Genomic DNA, 21,371 nt, shown 5'->3' on the forward strand with positions numbered 1-21,371 from the left:
GTTTCAAAGGAAGCAGCTCCTCTCCCTCCCTCCCTGCCTGCCAGGGAGGAGGGAGGCTCCAACTGTGTTGCTTGGATGCGTTGCTCACCCAATAAGGAGTTTAAGAACGACTTGGGGGTGGACCTTGCATGCCTTGTGCCAATCAAATTGGCCGCGTTGCCTGGGGACTCGCCTTTGCTCAGCGCTTCCCAGCGGAGAGGGGACGGTGGTTTTCCTTGCTGCATCCCCTTTGCCGGGTTGCTGCGCTGTGGGAACTACCGCTTGAGGTTTCGTTTGGCTGCTGGCTGGGCTTTCTGCCTTTGGCTCGGAGGGGCTCAGAAGTTGAACATACCTGTGCTCTGAAAATCCCTTATTTTGGCTGCTGATCTCTAATTTTCGAGGCTGCTGGTCCCTTATTTTCAAATCTGTAAGTTGACAGCTATGCGCCTAGGATGTGATTAGGGGGATCCTAACTCCTTTAGAGTTCACATCCCTGTTGCCTACTGACCAGTCATCCCTTCAGATCTTTCTTTTCCAAGTCCCAGAAAGCAGTGCCTCAAAATGGTGATGGTGGATTCATGCTGTTTGCTTCTGCAACAACTAGCACCTTACAAGGACAGTACTTTGTAGGTACCTACAAGGGACTGACCTAGATGGTCACAGAAGCTTCTTATCGCCACCAAAAAATAACATGCTTTGGAAGATTAATAATAATAATAATAATAATAATAATAATAATAATAATAATAATAATAATTTTATTTATACCCTGGCCTCCCTGGCCAGGGCTGGGCTCAGGGTGGCTAATACCAAATATAAATTATAATAAAATGTAACAGGGGGAAAAACCATTCAATTAAAATATGTCTTAAAATACAGCTTAAAATGCAGGCTCATTTTAGTGGCCAAAAATCAAGACCATAAAGGGAGGAAACATCAGATATTCACCCGAGCCAGCTATCCATGCTGGTCCTACATGGGCCAGCAAAAAAAAGCCAAGGGAAAATTTATATTCCAAATCCCACATAAGGGGTCAGAGTGGGTCTAAGCTGAAGGCCAGGCGGAACAGCTCCGCCTTGCAGGCCCTGCAGAAAGATGTCAAATCCCGCAGGGCCCTGGTCTCTTGTGATGGAGCATTCCACCAAGTCAGGGCCAGTGCTGAAAAGGCCCTGGTCCTAGCTGAGACCAATCTAACCTCCTTGAGGCTTGGGTTGTTATTTATGGACCTTAATGTCCTCCACAGGGCATACCAGGAGAGGCAGTCCCATAGGTACAAGGGTCCTAGGCTGCATAGGGGTTTAAAGGTCAAAACCAGCACCTTAAACCTGACCCTGTACTCCACTGGGAGCCAGTGCAGCTGGTAAAGCACGGGATTAATGTGATCCCCCCATAAGGAGCCTCGCCGTGGCATTCTGCACCTGCTGGAGTTTCTGGGTCAGCTTCAAGGGCAGTCCTGCATAGAGTGAGTTACAATAGAGGTGACCTATAGCCTAGAGGTGACTGTTGCATGATTGTCTGAATGCAACCAAGAGAATACAGAACTATCCTAATACAGAACTATCCTACAGAAGTATGGAGTAGTCTTCGCTTCAACAGAAAATGTTACCTGTTAGCTGTTGGTTGCATTCAGACAATCTTCCAAAGCATTGTTTTTTTTTGTGTGTGTGTGTGTGGAGATCAGAAGCTTCCACTTCTTTGTGCCCAAGTACACTAAACATTGGTTTGGTCAAAATACAACTTGCATACAAACCAGGACCTCCAAATGTCCTGGCTAACTGCTGCTCATTCTCAATCCAGGATGGCTTAGAATCTTAGTTTATGGACAATCCATAGTTTATTGCATTTAGACACAAAGGCAAATTATGGTGTGCTGTTAAGTAGCACCTTCCAGTCTCCTCCCCTTGTATTATTGGAGAAGAGGAGAAATGGTTTGACTGCAGCTCACGGCTGTATTTATTCTCAATCCTCCAAACCAGTTACGTAGCCCAAATCTTTTGGTGTAGAAGCAAAGCTCTGTTTGTTCTTTTGTTTTATGTGACTAGCTTTCTAAAGTTCAAACTAATTTCCTATGTAAGAGAATTCATGGGCATCCTTGCTGGGTTTTCAGCAGAGAGTTATAAATTGTTGCCTGTCTTTTCTAAATTGGGACCTGGATTAATGGAACTTGCAAGAAGCTGGAAGCAAGTTCTCTGTTAACAAAAGCTGCACTTTTGAACTGACTGAGGGTATTGTTCCCATTCTTACAAATGATCCTGCAAAGGTTTCTGCCAATCAAATATTCTCAGTCTCTCAAGTGCAAAAATATAGTGACTTCTCTTTCTTACAGTAAAGAATAAGAAAGATAAGGGTGACTGATTACAATAGTCAGAATGGTTAATAGAAAGAACATGGAAATTCTAGTATCTCGGAATGTTTGTTAATAGAATGCATGTATATTTCTGGTGTGAAAAGTTGAAATCTCAACCCCAGATCTATAGAGCATTTTTTTAAAGGTTTGTTTATGGGACGATAGCTTACTATAGTAAACATTTAAGGGTGGTTTTATGTATATTTTGCTGATTTTATCCTTATATGTTGTACTCCGCCTTGCTATCTTTTTATGAAATACACACACACACACACACACACACACACATTTGCTCCCCTACCATAACTGCTGAAACTCGTCAACATTCTCATTTGATCCCGTTAACTATACTCATTTTCAAAGGAGAATTACCCTTTGAAATTACACTTATGTACTTATTGTTCAGGGGGCATCTTAAAACACCTTGGTGAATCAAAAGCCAGACCAAATAAACACTTTGGCTTGCCACATTGGTGCCCAAGCTACAGTGCCTGGAACGGTATGTTTTCTAGTGGTGGAGTCTGTAAGAGCTTAGCAATCGGCAGTCTCCTTTTAGGCAGCTAGCATCTGATGTATTGCATTCATGCTGGTGCCTCTCTTTAAACCAGAGTGCCAGGGCAGTGATGCAAAATGCATGGGTGCATTGCTCATTCCCCAAACCTGATGAATATCAGTTTAGTTCCTGTCAGGTGAATTAAATTTGGTCTTTGAGACCTCATCAAACATTAGCAACGTCCTCCAGTAGGGGTAGGTTCTGGAGTAACTGAACGAGAACAAGATTCTGCTGGGAATCAGTGCTGCCCTGTTTACCACCAGACCTTCTTAAGCTGGATTGGCAAAAGTGAAGAGCCATGGCTTGGTGGTCGGGCATCTGCTTAGCAGACAGAAGATGTCAGGTCCAATCCCTGACATCTTGAGTGTCCCCTGCATGGCACCCTGGGGAGCCACTGCCTGCCAGTGTAGACAATATCAAGCTATGTGGACCAATGGTCTGACTCAGAAACAAGAACTGAGCTTCATTCCTGGTATACACCTGACTTAACAATGTCCTGTCCGTCCACTCCTAGGTTAACTTTGAAGAGTTTAAGGAAGGCTTTGTGACCATATTGTCCTCAAGCATCAGTCTTGGTCTTTCAGATGATGAGAGCAGTTACCTGGAACCAGGTGGGTGAAGAGTGGGGGTGCTAAAAGATTACTTGTTTTGGATTTACTGCTTTCAAGTTTTTCTGTTTACAGTGCGCTATTGACCACTAAGCTTAAGTATGCTGTAGAGCAGAGCTGCAGTCAGACTGGTGATCCTGATCTACAATTGTGTTTCCAACTCTTAGCTGTTCCGGATGAAGTTGAGCCTAAATACATCCATGGGGCCAAGTGGTACGGCCGCCAGACGAGGCCGGAACTGCAGGGTGCAAATCTGGAAACTCCCAAGTATTTACAGGAGCAGCAAGCAAAGGCAAATGGGAAAAGTCAGCTGAGACGCTCAGCATCTTTGGAGAGCGTGGAGGTGAGGTCGAGTCTCTTGAGTTTTACTGTATGTTACTTTAAAAGAAGCAGCCTTGTAAACATGAGGCTTCTTTCATAGTTCATGCTTACCCAGAAGTTCAGACGTTTCCAAAGCCTGCCCAGCATTCAGTAACAAATATTAGGCTCAGATATCAAGGCAGTGAACGTGTCATTGCAGAGGAGTGTTTGCATGTTTCTGTGGGATGTAATCCACTGGGAGCAGTCAAATACAACATTCCTTGTTTTGCTAGAGTGGACGTGCAAGGGAATGCTTGGTCCAGCCAGTCAAAAACTTCCTGTTCCTCCTGGCCTGGAGCATCCTTCCTTGCATGTGACTAGTGGGTGGGCATGGCCTTTCCAGACTTGGTAAAAGGCCAAGGTATGCTTCCTCTCTCCCTCTTGTAAACCTGTTTGTATATGCTTGTAACTTTAAGCCTTAAGCCTGCCTTCAGGGATCACACTGTGCTCTGCCTGGTTGTGCGTAAACTTTCTTTTTATTGCTTATGAATAAGACTGTGGTGTCTTTATTTGTTTTAGGAGGGATTCAAGGGGTCTTAGCAGGAAAATATTAGAACGCATTTCAATCTGGACAAGCCAGATTAAATTGCGTATTGTCTTAAGAAACTCACACAAGTTTGCAACTTGTTTTCTGCTGTGTAAAGGGGAATGCACTCTGCTAAGGAAAGGAACTTGCTAACGCAAGTTAGGAAGGATATTAATAAACAATATATCCTCTCCTGTCTCCCCGAACATTCCCACAGTTTCTGTATCCAAAGCCAGCATCCAGGAAGCTGAAGTTACTTAGGATGAGGCTGGAGAGAACCAGTGCATCTGTATCGTGTCCTCAGTGGGGTTGGGGCCAGCTCAGCATCCAACATGCTCTCAGTTGCCTGTCTCTCTGGAGAGAGACCTTTTCTGGAAGGAGAAGCCACTCATGTGGCTGCATAGCAGGAGGGATCTGACTAGGTGTATGCAGTATTGCAGGAGCAGAACACCCCTCTGCCAATCTGCTTTGACCCTCTCCTGGGTCCAGCTGTCCATTCTTCAGACGACTGATCTCCTCCCTGGGTACAGATACTTCTTGGGATCCCAGTTCCACCTGCTTTATTTCACTAGGATCCTCCACAGGGTCATTCAGGTCCAACTCCCTGAGCTCATCCCATTCCTCCTCAGGATCTGGCCATCCCCTCCAGGACACCTTCGTGAGACTCATGATAATCCTTAAAAAAAAAAAAAAAGGCTCGGTTCTTTAGCTTGCATGAAACAGTGAGTCCTTCTCTTATTTTCAGAGCCTTAAATCAGACGAAGAGGCCGAAAGCACAAAAGAACAACAGCATGAGATGTTTGAGGGTCAAGGTAGGAGAAACCTAAACTCAAAATGCATGTTTTAAAAAATTAGAACGGGTTCTCTCCTTTTCAAAGAAGGAAAGGAGAAAAAGCAATACTGAGGATGGAAACTTTCCTTCTTTAACTCTCTGGTCATCTGATTTGAATAGGTGACTTTAAGGACGGGGCAATAGTTCAGTAACAAAATCCATTTTTTACAGGTAGAAGGTCCCTGATATTTCCAGTTAAATGTAACAGGAAGCAAGTGATGGAAAACAACCTTTTTCTGAGACCTTGGAGAGCCATGGCCTGTCAGAGTAGGCATAAGAAGCTGTTTTATCCCAAGTCAGACCTTTGGTCCATCTTAGCTCAGAATTGTCTACACTGACTGGCTCTCTGGGGTTTGAGGAAGGTGATTATTTCCAGTCCTGCTTGGAGATGCTGGAATGGAACCCAGGACCTTCTGCGTGCAAAGTCCTTCTCACCGCTCAGTACTGGGTGAGGTGGAACAGTGGTCCAACTCGCTAAAAGACAACTCGATAACTTCAGCACATCAGTATTCTTTTTTCATTAGTTGTTAAAACAACCACCCTAAACTTTTCTTCCCTCAGATTTATTATGGGGCTAACGTTTAGCATAGAAAACTATTGCTCATTTATTTAAATCCCACCTTTACTCCAATGAGCAATACAATGTTCTCCTCCTTCCCAGTTTTATCCTCACAACAACCCTGTGAGGTAGGTTCAGCTGAGTGGCAATGACTGGCCCAAAGCCACCCTGTGAATTCTGTGGCTAAATAGGGATTCGAACCCTGCTCTAACAGGTCCCAGCCCAACACTCTGACCACTATGCCATGCTTACATTGTTTGGAAAGATGCAGTTAGAGGATAAGGGAGACTGATGAAGCAGACAGGTCAATATTCTTCTGAGAATGCTTTGATGCATTCCTGGGGAAATCCCATTTTATTTCATTGTGTTATATACTTCCATCTACAGTGGAAACCCTACTTATATTGTAAACAATGCAAAATCATTGGTATATTTTGTACTTGAAGGTTTGCAGAGCATTGGAGTCTTGCAACTTTCACATGGGGCTCATGTACTCAGGGCAAATATTGGAGGAAGCAATTTTGAAAAATTAAGTCTAAAGAGGAGAGTGGGATTCTCTGTTAAATGGTTGAAGGCTTGTGGAAAGAGCAGTCTTTGCTGTGACTGACGAAATAATTCAAAGGTAAAATGCTGTTCTTCTTGCTTAGTGGAATTTCTTTATATTTACAGGGCGAAGGTGTACCTGGCATGATGACCTGTATGATAGCCCCAGAAAGGTCTCCCCCTCGTGTTTTGGCATGACTGAGAATCAGGTTCGGGACATCTGGGAAGATCTTGGCGTTGGAAAGAACGGGCACCTTAACAAACAAGAGCTGGCTACCGTTTGTAAGAACATTGGACTCAAAGAGATGGAAAAAGAGGTGGGGTAAATTCAGCTGTTGGAAATTGTTTGACCAAGTATTGAAGATAGATATAGATATAAATATAGATATTATTCCCAGAGCTTCTTGACCAAGTGGGTCTTCTCAGTGCTTTTGTTGTTGTTGTTTAGTCATTTAGTCGTGTCCGACTCTTCGTGACCCCATGGACCAGAGCACGCCAGGCACTTCTGTCCTCCACTGCCTCCCGCAGTTTGATCAAACTCATGCTGGTAGCTTCAAGAACACCATCCAACCATCTCATCCTCTGTCGTCCCCTTCTCCTTGTGCCCTCCATCTTCCCCAACATCAGGGTCTTTTCCAGGGAGTCTTCTCTTCTCATGAGGTGGCCAAAGTATTGGAGCCTCAGCTTCACGATCTGTCCTTCCAGTGAGCACTCAGGGCTGATTTCCTTCAGAATGGATACGTTTGATCTTCTTGCAGTCCATGGGACTCTCAAGAGTCTCCTCCAGCACCATAATTCAAAAGCATCAATTCTTCGGCGATCAGCCTTCTTTATGGTCCAGCTTTCACTTCCATACATCACTACTGGGATAGCTTTAACTATACGGACCTTTGTTGGCAAGGTGATGTCTCTGCTTTTTAAGATGCTGTCTAGGTTTGTCATCGCTTTTCTCCCAAGAAGCAGGCGTCTTTTAATTTCGTGACTGCTGTCACCATCTGCAGTGATCATGGAGCCCAAGAAAGTAAAATCTCTTACTGCCTCCATTTCTTCCCCTTCTGGTTGCCAGGAGGTGATGGGACCAGTGGCCATGATCTTCGTTTTTTTGATGTTGAGCTTCAGACCATATTTTGCACTCTCCTCTTTCACCCTCAATAAAAGGTTCTTTAATTCATCCTCACTTTCTGCCATCAAGGTTGTGTCATCTGCATATCTGAGGTTGTTGATATTTCTTCCGGCAATCTTAATTCCAGCTTCGGATTCATCCAGCCCAGCCTTTCGCATGATGAATTCTGCATATACTGTATTTTTCGCTCTATAACACGCACCAGACCATAACACGCACATAGTTTTTAGAGGAGGAAAACAAGAAAAAAAGTATTCTAAATGAAATAGTGGATATATGATTTTTGTGGTTCATGCTGTGGCCACAGACATGTGATCTGACAGTGAGTTTGGAGTAGCCCAATGCAAAAATCCTGAGGATCCATGTGGATCCATGCTTTGTAATCATGGAGGAGGGAAGGAAGAGGAACCATGGATCCTCTGTTCACGACTGCAGCAGACCCCCCCCTGCCCGCCACCTGCAGGCATTCGCTCCATAACACGCACAGACATTTCCCCTTACTTTCTAGGAGGGAAAAAGTGAGTGTTATGGTGCAAAAAATACGGTAAGTTAAATAAGCAGGGAGACAATATACAGCCTTGTCGTACTCCTTTCCCAATTTTGAACCAATCAGTTGTTCCATATCCAGTTCTAACTGTAGCTTCTTGTCCCACATAGAGATTTCTCAGGAGACAGATGAGGTGATCAGGCACTCCCATTTCTTTAAGAACTTGCCATAGTTTGCTGTGGTCGACACAGTCAAAGGCTTTTGCATAGTCAATGAAGCAGAAGTAGATGTCTTTCTGGAACTCTCCAGCTTTCTCCATAATCCAGCGCATGTTTGCAATTTGGTCTCTGGTTCCTCTGCCTCTTCTAAATCCAGCTTGCACTTCTGGGAGTTCTCGGTCCATATACTGCTTGAGCCTTCCTTGTAGAATTTTAAGCATAACCTTGCTAGCGTGTGAAATGAGTGCAATTCTCAGTCCTAGTCCGACACTATTAACTACTGTACTATACTGGCATTTCCCCATGTTACTTTTTTTGTAGATGTTGTAGTACCACACTCCTTTTTTTCTGGCCAGAAAGACCACCAAGGTGGTGCTGCAGCTTTTTGTTGCAGTCCTCAAAGCAGCAGCAGATGTGCCAGGGTGATAGTGCTGCAGCAGTTGCCCACTAACTACAAAGAGCTTGAAAGCACTAACAATAATGTCCCTTCTCCCAGTCTTTAAGGTTGGGTGGACTTTATTAAATTTTGGTCACAACCCGGTGAGCTGCTGTGGTAGGCTGCCTATTGGTTCTGTTGTAACAAATCAATGTATTTTGATGTGGGGGGCATTATTTGGAGTATTTGTGTTGTGTGTTTCTCCCTGGTAGTAGGTTCACCATCCAAAAGGCAATTTATTCCTTTTAATGACTAGGCAGTAAAATGACTGTTTTATGGGAAACTTTTGTGCTTCTAAGGGCAAATTGTTATAAAATACCACTTTTTGTATTTTTTTTGGACAGCATAAAATGGTCCAATTCCTCAGGTAATTTTTTCCCCTAAATATAATGTCTGATACTTTGTGATAGATTGCTTTTTAAAAATGTTTTATTCAGGATCTTGAAGATTTGTTTAACCAGTTGGATAGTGATGGAGATGGCAGAGTAAGCTTAAAGGAATTCCAGCTTGGCTTGTTCAACCACAGCCCCATTCTTTGCCCTATTTCTTCCACACCTCTCAAACCAAGATGTCAGAGATCACCATCCCACCAGGTAACTGTCAAAGCATAATTTCTGAGAGAGAGACTTCCTTCAGAAACATAGTTTTAAGACTCAAAATATGAAACCATTCAGAGGACCTCCAGCAGTTGCCTTTTCACGCAGAGCTGTGTTATGACACACGGGAAGCCATGTTTTCATGCTGTGTGACTAAGCTGCAACATGCTTTTTCGCATGCTAGGGGAGAAGACTGGAACCACCTGCTTTCTGTTTCAAAGTTCTCAGTGATCTCCAAATTTGGGGAAATGTGGCTTTCTAAAGCAAGCCACATTCTGAAACCATTGCTGCCTCCTGAATTGTTATCACTAGCAGTGGTTTAAATAAACAACAGTTTCCAAAGTTCAAATGTGACCATGGTTAGTTGCAAACCAGAAATGGAAGTTTCCCATTTCCTCATCCCCGTGCACATAATGGGCAACCGTGGTTTACTGCTGCATATGAGAACTAGGCTAAAATGTCTTGAACTGACCGTCAAATGTAAAAGGTGACCTGAAAGATTCAGATGCCAAGGGCTGTTTTCCTTTACTCTACTTTTTATGATCCCTGGAAAGCAAAGCAAAGGCAGAATTAAGCAGACTTCATCTTATTAATTCAGTCTGAAGTATTGGAGTGTTATGTGGAATCTCCAAGTTGCCTTTTCTAGCCTAAAAGGTAAAGGTAAAGGGACCCCTGACCATTAGGTCTAGTCGTGGCCGACTCTGGGGTTGCGGCGCTCATCTCACTTTACTGGCCAAGGGAGCTGGCATACAGCTTCCGGGTCATGTGGCCAGTATGACTAAGCTGCTTCTGGCGAACCAGAGCAGCGCACGGAAACGCCGTTTACCTTCCCGCCGGAGCGGTTCCTATTTATCTACTTGCACTTTGATGTGCTTTCGAACTGCTAGGTTTGGCAGGAGCAGGGACTGAGCAACGGGAGCTCACCCCGTCGCGGGGATTCGAACCGCCAACCTTCTGATCGGCAAGCCCTAGGCTCTGTGGTTTAACCCACAGCGCCACCCACGTCCCTGCAATATGGCCTAGTGCCTGTTTAATGAGAGAGTTGCTTACCCGAGATAAAGCTCGGATATAGAGTAATCCCATCCAGTAGGAGCTATGAACACACCCTAGTTAAAGCAGTTGGTGCAGAAAATCCTAAGTACCCATGCGGATGTAACCCAGAGTAATAATTCACACTGGAGAATAAGCAGCTTTCCAATGGTGGGCCAAAATAAATAAATAGAGTACTGTTTACAGAGTTCAGATAAGCTGCATGCATCTGGCTACTAGGTAATCCTTCTGGTCTTCCCAGCTTGAAACAAGGTAATTCTGCTTAGGTGGAGGATTAGAGAACTGATTTAAACTTAGGCAAGCTTTTACAGTGCCTCCTCCTTACAGTGCTGCTTTTACAGCTCACCTTTGGACAAGCTTTTTGAAGGCATTTGTTTTTACATACGATCACAACTGATATTAAAATGCAAACCCTGGTAGCTGCGAACAACCAACTTCCTTTATTTATAGATGCATCAGGATGTTCTTCATTGGTAAAAATATGTTGCCTTTCAGGTCTCGCTTGATTGCTACACTGTTTGTCTAAACAGACTTTTCCTTCTTTTCCTCCCTCCATCGCTTCCCTCCCCAATCCGCCCCCAGATTTTCAAAGACAGAAGCACAACTCCATCCTTCTTATCTGGCTCCATGGCCTTGAATGTTTTCTCCAGCATCGATGATGGCAGTGGCTTTGCAAGGCCTGAGCAAGTTGTCTCCATCTGGGCCCAGGAAGGGGTTGAAAACTGCAAGGAGATCCTTAAGGTTTCTAGCTGCTCCTTACAGATTACGAAGGCTTTGGTTTTCCTTTCATCCCAAGAAAAGCATTTCCGCCCTTCTCTCTCGCCCCCACCCCCGCATCCCTCTTTCCCACTAAAGATCCCAATGATGAATTGTAGTGCCTTCATATTAATTAGCATCCGTGTGACACATTTTAAGCTACTCAGAATAGTACAACAGTGGCACCCTACAAAGAACCCTGGGAATTGAAATTCTTCCCCTTCTTGTTTTCTTTGCTCCACGCTGCATGAACCCATCTGTTGTTGACCCTTTTTCTGCTCCTTCTGCCCAAGGTTCTTCTGATGGCTTAAATCGGTGTTTCCCAAACTTGGGTCTCCAGTGGTTTTTGAACTCCCACTATCCCTAGCTATCAAGACCAGTGGTCAGGGATGATGGAAGCTCTAGTCCAAAAACATCTGGAGACCCAAATTTGGGAAACACTGGCTTAGATGAAAGGATAGCCAACATGGTGCCTTCAAAATGTTTTCAACCACAAATCCCATCAGCCCCTAGCTAGCATGGTTGACAGACAGGGATGATGGGAATTGTAGTTCAAGACATCTGGAGGACACCATGTTGACTATCCCTGCTGAAACAGCTTTGCCCTCTCTATTAAGGCAGCCCCCCTCTAAATCCCACTTCTGCCAAGCCTTTTCTGGAACACCATAGCCTCACGCTTTCTGCATCTCCTGCTATCGGCCTTTTTAAAGCCCCCTTCTTTCAATTGTTCTGGCTGTTCTGTATACAGAGCCTAGCACACTGGCATTGAATAAATATTGATAGCAGTAATTTTAGAACCTCTTGACTTACATTTCCCTTGATTTTGAGAAGCTCTCTGTGTGTGTGTTTTAACAGAGTCTGGATTTCAACATGGAGGAGAGAGTTAACCTCTTGGAGCTGTCTGCAGCCCTTGATGAGGAGATAACAGTTCCCAAGAGTGGACTTCAACAGGCAGCTTTTGCTTCTTACAGACACGAACTTCGCCATCTAGAGTAACTTGTTCTTTGGCTGTTTTGGGTGGAGGCGCCATTCCTGGCCAACCCCTTTTCCCTTTACACCTCACCCACCCCTTCACCTATTGCTTCACAGTTTGCCCAAACCTACCCCAACTCCCAACCCTTTTAAAAGAGCGGGGAGCACTTTGGAGAGCAGTTTGTCCAAACTGTTCTCTGAAGCACCTTCCCTCCCTCTGTTAAACAGCTTGTCTGTGCTGTCTGCCACCCAGTGCTGTTTTTTCACCACTCGTCTGCTGTTCTGTTGTCACACAGGAGTTGGTGTGGCCATCTTTTGGTAGCTACCCAAACCACAGCTTGGCGACAGCCTTACTGTTTTATGTATATAGGAAGATAACAGATACATGCAGTTTTTAATTGGATTAAATAATAATAATCTGATCTTCTTTTGCACTAATACCATGGGAAATGGTAGGATTGAAACTGAACAGAAAGATGCTTCTGCATCATTTCAGATGCATACTTAACAGCACTTTCACTGTCTTTGCAGAGCTCAGGTAGAGCAAATATCCACTGAGAGAGACAAAGCGCGAGTTGAATTGGAGAAGGTGGAAAAGCGGAAGCTGCAGCTTTTTGAGGAGGTGGATGATCACAACAGTGCATTGGAGCACCACAATGAGAGTAAAATGAAGTACGTGTGCCAGCTTTTTGGTGTCCTTATCTGATGGGGTTTATAAACAAGGAGGAGTGTGAAGAGCAGACCCAACTTGCCATCCAGTGAAACAGCACAGCATAAGCTATGCAGCCAATGTTCACAAAATTGTGACTGTAGAGAGGCCAACTTCTTAGTCTCGGTAGTCATTTCTCTTGTGGACCATTCTGTTTTTATTTTCACATGGAAAATCCTTGCACATACCCGTAACAGTGCTTGTATCTTGCAGAGACCTTGAGCAAGACTACAGAGGGAAACTCAGTGTTATGAAGTCTGAAGCAGAGATGGAGAAGGAGCGGCTCTTGCAACAAGGGAACCACCAGAAAACCAAGTTAGAAGCAGACATCAGATCTCTTCAAGAGGAAGAATCTAGCCTGAGGAAGAAACTGAGCTTAGTAATCAAGGTAAAGATTCGGAGCATCTGTTATCTTCAGGATGACCAGTGCAGCCTACAGCAAGAACTCATATTCTGAGCTTGAAAATAAGAATAAAGTAAAAATCCTGCCTGAAGGGAGGCTGAATTCTGCAAATATTAAGTAAAAATATGCTTTCGTCTCTTGACTTATGGAGACTTCACCAGGCATTACTGCTATACTTTAATCTGCAGCTGTGAGGACTAGAGAGTTATATATTTTTTTTAAATGAATTTAACCCACTCTTCAAAGAGATCCATCTGCCTATCAGGACTGGTGGAAACTTACTTTCTTACCCGCACCTCCCTTCCAGCTCCCAAAAATGCTCCCTTGAGGATTGGGGCACCTTGTTGGGTGGAGCTGGTTTTTCAGGATTGCTTCTAAGTGCTAACCTTTTTGTATCCTACATGTTGGTATCTTGCTCATGAATTGCAAAAAGGTACCCCAGTGTCATGTTTAATGCGCGTAAATGTGCACTTTCATTTCATTTCATTTTTTTCATATTTTGTGTGTTTATTTTAAAAGGAGAATAGTCGCTTACAAAGTGAACTTGTTGAAGTGGTTCAAAAGTTGTCTGAATCTGAAAAGCAAGTACTAAATCTTCAGAAGGATTTCGACTTCATGTTGAAAGACAAGGTAGCTTCGGATTGATGAAAATGCTTTCCTCTTCATATTGAAAACCGATAAAATCCATATGTATCTCTGTTGTAGGATTTTGACCTCTTTCAGTTGCTTTTCTATTGTGGCCTTATTTGGTTCCTAATCACAAGGATAAGTGCATGTTTTAAAAATCACATTTTCTTGCAGTTGACAAGGCTTCCAAATTAAATGTATTTAAGGTCAAGCTATAAATCTAGCCTTCCGCTGCCGAAAAATTGGCTCCCACCAGCTAATTGTAAACTGCTTGAGGGTTTGTTTGTTTTTCCAATCAAGGGGTGTATAAATTTCTTGGAATGAATGAATGAATATATATATATATATAGTAATTTCACCACTAATACTTTTAAAATAAACCTCTTTGCTTGCTTTAGCTGGGGCTCCTGGATCCACACAGCACAGAGCTCTTTGATCAAGAAGAACACTTTGCCAAAATCATTCAGGAATATGAGCTGCAGTGCCGGGTAGGTGGCCTATACGTGTTATAAATGGCATTGTGCAGGGAGGACCCATCCGAGTGCCAAGAGAACAGCCTTCATTCAAGTCTCATAAAAATTAAGGCTTCATGTCTCTTTTCTTTAAAAGATCAGCAATCTTTTGATAAGCGCCTACATCATTTCCTCAATGGCATGTTTTAGAATAGCAGTTAAAACACCAAGGTTCAACACAGAGGGTAAGTTCAGACATAGTGCCAAACCATAGTTTGATATTATGTGATCAAACCTCAAGCACTCCTCCTTCCCTTGTGCAGATTTAGCTAGTTACTTCCTGGTTAGCTGTAAACCATGGTTTGCTGTTACATTTTTTTTAAAGCAATGGTTTGGCTATGCCCAAAGAATCGTGGCAACTCTAGCTTGTTACTAGTGCTGAGAAGTATCGGAAACTCATTTTCTCCTCACAGAGTTACAATTCTCAGAGTGGTTTAGCAGTCAATTCCTCTTTCTAGGGAACTCTGGGAATTGTAGTTGGGGGAGATAGGGGTTTCCTAACAACTCTCATCGTCCTTAACAAACTACAGCTCTCAGAATTCTTTGGGGAAAGCCATGACTGTTTAAAGTGGTATGATACCGCTTTATTCTCATTAATTACAGAGCCCCTACATAGCTATACAACTCTCCTTACCAGAAGATGGAGAGCGGCACTCGTACACCAGAGCAGTGAGATCCTAACCATAGGATAGCTATATTTTATTAGAATAAAAATTGGGGACACCTTACCAAAGGTTGTAGAGATAACTTGGAGCATGTGACTATTGCCGTTTTTGCTCCAGCTCTGCTTCTTGCCAGAAGAAAATCACAATGTAATATCTGTCGCTTCCGACAGTACAGGTAGAACTACTGCTGTTGCACTAGAGTTATTTCATGTGTCCTGCTACCAATTCAGTTCTCCCTGTTTCTCCCCAAACTCTCGACATTTGCTGCGGCTACATCCTGATAGAGAGTGAAGGTGAGCACTTTCCCCTCCTCAGGTGTGTGCACAATCCACTTGTTTGTAGCGGTATACTGTTCTTTAGCAAACCTGCATGATGTCTTGTTGCAGCCTGAGATCTTGCGTGTTACAAGGTTTTTTGTTTTCGGAAATGCTTGAGCTCCCATTTCCATGGGCTTCTATATCGCGGCTCGCTTTTTACCTCCTTTGTGTTGAGTAGGCCTCAGTCCTGTCCCCCTCTAGTCACTTCTGCACTTGTAAAGTTATATCGTTCGTGTACCTTGCCAGCTAAGGAAATGAGAAGAACAGATCTTTTTAAATTCAGTTCTGTCCGTAGCTCCCAATTCTCCCTCCCTCACAGACTTCATGGTGGCTCCAGAAAACTCGGGTGTCTTTCAGAACTGAGTGGTAGGCTTTTGTTTTTGAGCAAGTCCTGCAGTTCAACAGCTCACAAAGGATGCCAGGAATGTTGAAGCCCACACACTGCAACAAGGTGATGATCCAGTGAGGGAGAACAGCTGTACTACAAAAAACTATGAATTTGCTGAAAAGGGTTCAGTGCTCTTGCAGCATCTGAAGCAGCTACCTTTAAGGAAGCATCACAAAGAAAATAAACACTCAGACATTGGGAGTCTGTTTTTCGAATTATCTGCACGAAGTATATGCCCAGGGGGCTCTGCTGGAGCCTATTTCTTCTTCCCTCTGCCCTTACAGTTTTGTTTGATTGGTTTTACTTTAACAGTATGATACCGCACAGCAAATTGTTCTGTGCTATAAATCAAGCACTGCTAGGCGTTGCTTCTTTATGTATTTCTTGTCAATAAAAAACGTGGCATGGAGCGACCAAATTCTTTTCCTGAAAGTACGGCCCCGAGAAAGAAGTTAAGAGAGCCACTGGGCTAGATGGACCACGGGCCTGATCCAGCATGCTTTTCTTAGGTTCCAGTGTCTTGTGTTTTTTAAAGACTGTCTTACAGCATTTCTGTGAGAATTATTTGCAAGCATACCTGGTTATTCTGTCGAGGAACGGTTGCTGTGCACCCAACGAGGTAGATCCGAGGGAGGCTGTTCCACATTCTGAGCTTCCGGGTTCTTCCCTTTCAGGAGCTGCGCGACAAGAATGATGAGCTGCAAATGGAGGTGGAGAAACTGCGTTCCCAGCTGCACGAAAGCAAGCATAGTCTAGCCTGGTGTAAAATGAAGGCCGGCAGACTTGGAGAAAGGCTGCTGCCTGAAAACGTAAAAGCCAGAATTCTGGGTGCGTATTGCAAGTTGCATTTAGAACGTCAAATCGGGTTAAATCAAATACAGTCATACCTCGGGTTACAGATGCTTCAGGTTGTGTTTTTACAGGTTACAGACCACCAAAACCCGGAAGTACCAGAACGGGTTACTTCCAGGTTTTGGTGGCTGCACATGCGCAGAAGCGCCAAATTGCAACCTGCATGTGCGCAGACGCTCCACTGCAGTTTGCGGACGTGCATCCCACACGGATCACATTCGCAACCCATGCTCTAGTTATCTCCCTCTTGGACTACTGCAATGCGCTCTATGTGGGGCTACCTTTGAAGGTGACCCGGAAACTACAACTAATCCAGAATGCGGCAGCTAGACTGGTGACTGGGGATGGCCACTGAGACCACAACACCGGTTTTGAAAGACCTACATTGGCTCCCAGTACATTTCCGAGCACAATTCAAAGTGTTGGTGTTGACCTTTAAAGCCCTAAATGGCCTCGGCCCAGTATACCTGAAGGAGCGTCTCCACCCCCATTATTCTGCCCGGATGATGAGGTCCAGCGCTGAGGGTCTTCTGTTGGTTCCCTCATTGCGAGAAGCCAAGTTACAGGGAACCAGGCAGAGGGCCTTCTTGGTAGTGGCGCCCACCCTGTGGAATGGCCTCCCATCAGATGTCAAAGAGATAAATAACTACCTAACATTTAGAAGACATCTGAAGGCAGCCCTGTTCAGGGAAGTTTTTAATGTGTGACATTTTAATGTATTTTTAATCTTTGTTGGAAGCTGCCCAGAGTGGCTGGGGAAACCCAGCCAGATGGGCGGGAAATAAATTAAAAACAAAACAAAACCCAAGTGTCCACTGTAGGTTAAATGCAGTGGTGTCTGTTAGTCACAAGGGGTTTAGGAACAAGACCCTTCTGTTCCTCCCACTCCACCCCAAATGCTGAGAGGCAGAATAGAGGAATGACATGTTGCCCCTATTGTAGCAAATGCAGCTGAGGGATCTAAGGCAACATCTGGTCCACTCTTATGGGTCCATTTCTTGTTGATGCAGCCTGATGATGTTGACAAGATATTTGCAGCAGTGCGTCTGACCACCCACCCTCTGGACCCTTGCTCTTTCGGGGTGGTTAAAGGTAGCCAGGTGGCACTAGGTTGTTGCGGCTAGGAGTGCCTTTCGCCATCTATGTCTGGTATACCTGCTGCAGTCGTAACTGGAAGTGGGTAACATGGCAGCTGTAGTGCATGCTCTGGTAACCTCAAGGCTGGATTACTGCAGTGCGCTTTGTGTTGGGCCACCCTTGGACCTGGCCTGGAAGCTTTAGCATGTGACACCTCTGCTGAAACACCTACGCTGGCTGCTCATATCCTGGCAGGCCAGGTATAAGTCTCTTGTGCTGATACATAAAACCCTGAATAAATTGGGTCCAGTATAGTTTAAGGACTGCTTGAGCCCTTAGAGCTCAACCTGATCACTGAGATCATCTGGAGCAGCCCTGTTCCACCTGGCCTTTGGTCAGGGCGCAGCCTGACTCCCTCCTCTGGCAATCTTTACAAAACTTTAGTTTATGGTTGCCATCAATTTTGATTTTAATTCATTTTAATCCATTTTTATAATGTTTTATAATGTTGTACTGTTTTAGTGTTGTTAGCCGCCCTGAGCCCGGCTTCGGCTGGGGAGGGCGGGATATAAATAAAATTTATTATTATTATTATTATTGTTAATTGTCCCCCACATTGCAGAGGCCCAGCTGACCTTGGCCAGAAGTCAGGCATTTAGTGTTGTGCAGATTCGGCAGGCATCCTCAACTTTTCACTTTTAGGCATCTCTTTTTTATTTTATGCCAGCAGGCACATCAGGTTTTATTTATTTTTTCCTGAGTAGCCATTCGTTTTGATGATTGGTTTGTATTGCTTTTAAAGGATTTTACATTGCTGTGAAATGCTTTGCAAGTAGGGCTGGGCAATATGACCAGCTAAACACCACAATATATCACAGTGTCTGACATAAGGATGGAGCAATGGTTGAATTTGCAGTTTTCCCCACATAGTGCGCGCGCGCGCGCGCACACACACACACACACACACATACCCACACATGATTCACAATATATTACCAGGTCAAAAACTGAAACCAATATCACAATATGGGCTTCAAGCCAGTTTCAAACGATATATCGATCTCTCGCCCAGCCCTATTTGCAAGAGGGTAGTGTATAAACACTTGTATGAATGAATAGCAATTCTAATGGATCAATCAGAGTTGGAAAGCTAGACCAGGTGGATATCGGGTTAGGCTGCTTTTTCCACGCTGGATTGAATTCATAAATGAAGGTTAGAGTTGTGCATTTATTTATCAATTGCCTCTCCACTGTATATATTTTAAAGGCACTGCGATAATGTGATAAAAACACATGCTGCCAGGAGTTCAGAAACTTCCCTGTTGGTTTCTTTCAGGCTTGCCATAAGGCTAAGTGACAGATTAAATATAAGTTATCCCTGCTTTGTTCATATTTCACCCTTTAGGCTTTTTTTTTGTTTGTTTGATTTGCCAAAAACCTGCTTTGTTTCCTTCTCTGTATAGATGTGCGCCTCTCAGTGTGTGTTGGGGGGGGTCCTGTTGATGTGCCTCATTATGTTGCTGTAGCCTTTTCCTTGCCCTTGAAAAAAATCTTATGTCCTAGGGGGACTGTTGAGCCTTGGCGCTTGGTATTTATGTCCACAGTGTAGTTGGGGAAAGTCGCCTTTTAAAATTTTCAGCCCTTTTCATGCTATGTCTTATGTAGATTTTTCAATTTCATTGTTCTGTATGGGACAATGACAATAAAGATATTGTATTGTATCGTATGTACCCTTTTCTCCCCATATCAGCGGTTTGCCCTAGCGTGCTTGTATGATTCAAAGTTTTTTTGTGGGGAAGGGCCTCTACTGAGTATCCTGATACACTGCTTTGATGTTATATATGCATCATTCTGGCACAATGATCCTTGCATCCATTCTTCTCTCTTGCACCAGAAGGGCAAGTTGTTGTTGTTGTTGATGATGATTTGATTTATTACCCACCCTTGACCCTAAGGTCCTAGAGGGGGTCACAACAATTTAAAATACAGCAATGAAAACATCTTAAAGCAAACTGTGGTACACAAGGTCCTCTCTGCCTTTTCCCTTCCGCTGTACCAAATCTTTGAAGAACTCCTTCCATCATAATGTGTACCTTTTTCTTTCTTTTAAGACACCATACGAAAAGATGAGGAACTCCTTCTTGGACACCAGCCCTTTCCGGTGGCAGGCCAAAACGGTAAAAAATGTTCCCAGCTGTGTGCATTTTCTAAGAAGGAGTAAGTGTTAAGATACATGCCAGCTCTAGAACTCTTCAAGAGAAACCTAATCCACCCCTTGTGCCATGGGTGGTACGATATCCAGTATCAAAAGCATCTCTTGACAAACCTGTCCAGTTTCTTCTGGATAACCTCCAGATACAAAGACTCCCAGGCAGCTTCTTCAAGGGCTACAGATATTTTCCCAAATGTTTCATCTGCAGGTGTCGTGGTCTGTAATTTCAACCCACAGCTCTTTTATCCAGTGCGTATTAAAAGAATAATGTATCACGTTTCTCCCCCAGATAGCTAAAACACTTACCTCTGTGGTTTTTAATATCTTCTCCCCTCAAGACTGTAATTTGTTGCCTGAGGTGTTATGATTAATCCCACATTCCCAGAAAGCGTACCTGTATAACATACATTTTAAGCGTGTGTGTGTGTGTGTGTGTGTGTGTGTGTGTGTGTGTGTGTTTCTTTGTTTTGTTTTTTTTAATAGGTATGCATGACCTATGTGACCTGTGGCTCTTCTAAACATATCTGTCAACTTTTCCCTTTTCTTGCCAGGAATCCTCTTTGGAATAAGGAAATTTCCCTTAAAAAAAGGGAAACGTTGACAGCTATGCTTCTAAACTGTTATCAATTTTTATTTTTTTATTGAATTTATATACTGCCCTATACCTGGAGGTCTCAGGGTGGTTCACAGAAAAGACCACAACATATAAAATCAAAATAACTCAATACCCCCCCCCCAAAAAAAGAGCCACATTTTAACAGGGTACAAGGTCAACCAAATGCCTGGTTAAAAAGGAGTGTTTTTGCTTGGTGCCTAAAGGTGTATAATGAAGGCATCAGGCAGTCTTCCCTGGAGAGAGCATTCCACAGACAGGGAGCCACTGAAGAAGGCCCCTTCTCGTGTTGCCACCCTCCGGACCTCTCAAGGAGGAGGCACACGGAGGAGGGCCTTAGAAGATGATCTTAGGGTCCTGGAAGGTTCATATGGAAAGAGGCGGTCCTTGAGCTATTACGGTCCTGGGCCATCTAGACTCTGAAACCTTTCCAGTGTGTCAGTAACCAGTTCTGATAATGGGCCCACATTTTAAGTTATTCAGTCACCATGGCACATATTTATCAATAATATAAATATAAATAAATTTTTATTTATAACCTGCCCTTCCCAGTTCAAAAACTGGGCTCAGGGCGGCTAACAACAAATTTAAAACACTTAAAGCAGCATAAAATACACTATAAAAACATGAATAACAATAAAATTCAAAATTCAGTTTAGGGGAAACAAGCATTAGATAATCCCCTGGGCTAGCTGGCTGAATTGGTCCTACTTGGGCCAGCAAGGATGCCAGGGGAGAATTAGCTGTGGGGTCTCAGAGCAGGTGATCTTCATAAAAGGGGAGGGGGAGAGAAGGGAAGGGAAATAAAAGCTCAGGCTGAATTCAAATTAAAGGCCAGGCAGAATAGCTCTGTCTTACAGACCCTACGGAAGGAGGTTAAATCCTCTGTTTGTAGAGCATACAGCTTCGAACCATTGCACTCTCGTTTCACTTCCCATGCTCCCTATTCAATACTGTACAGTGGTACCTTGGGTTAAATACGCTTCAGGTTACATATGCTTCAGGTTACAGACTCTGCTAACCCAGAAATATTACCTCAGGTTAATAACTT

General features: G+C 43.8%; 1 protein-coding gene across 2 annotated transcripts in view; it reads left to right on the forward strand.

Annotated features, from left to right (window-relative positions):
* NINL (ninein like) overlaps positions 1-21,371 on the forward strand; it is a 49,084-nt gene that overhangs the window by 14,342 nt on the left and 13,371 nt on the right. For both annotated transcript variants that reach the window (XM_081854540.1, XM_081854541.1), the window contains exons 3-15: positions 3,394-3,490; positions 3,655-3,830; positions 5,119-5,185; positions 6,434-6,624; positions 9,009-9,164; positions 10,800-10,958; positions 11,829-11,965; positions 12,477-12,617; positions 12,868-13,042; positions 13,577-13,687; positions 14,083-14,172; positions 16,241-16,394; positions 19,607-19,672. In XM_081854540.1, coding sequence (XP_081710666.1) covers positions 3,394-3,490; positions 3,655-3,830; positions 5,119-5,185; positions 6,434-6,624; positions 9,009-9,164; positions 10,800-10,958; positions 11,829-11,965; positions 12,477-12,617; positions 12,868-13,042; positions 13,577-13,687; positions 14,083-14,172; positions 16,241-16,394; positions 19,607-19,672 — 1,720 coding nt within the window. The remainder of the gene's footprint in view (positions 1-3,393; positions 3,491-3,654; positions 3,831-5,118; positions 5,186-6,433; positions 6,625-9,008; positions 9,165-10,799; positions 10,959-11,828; positions 11,966-12,476; positions 12,618-12,867; positions 13,043-13,576; positions 13,688-14,082; positions 14,173-16,240; positions 16,395-19,606; positions 19,673-21,371) is intronic.

The sequence above is a fragment of the Podarcis erhardii genome (genome assembly GCF_964252035.2).
Source record: "Podarcis erhardii genome assembly, chromosome: 3".
Lineage (NCBI taxonomy): Eukaryota > Metazoa > Chordata > Lepidosauria > Squamata > Lacertidae > Podarcis > Podarcis erhardii.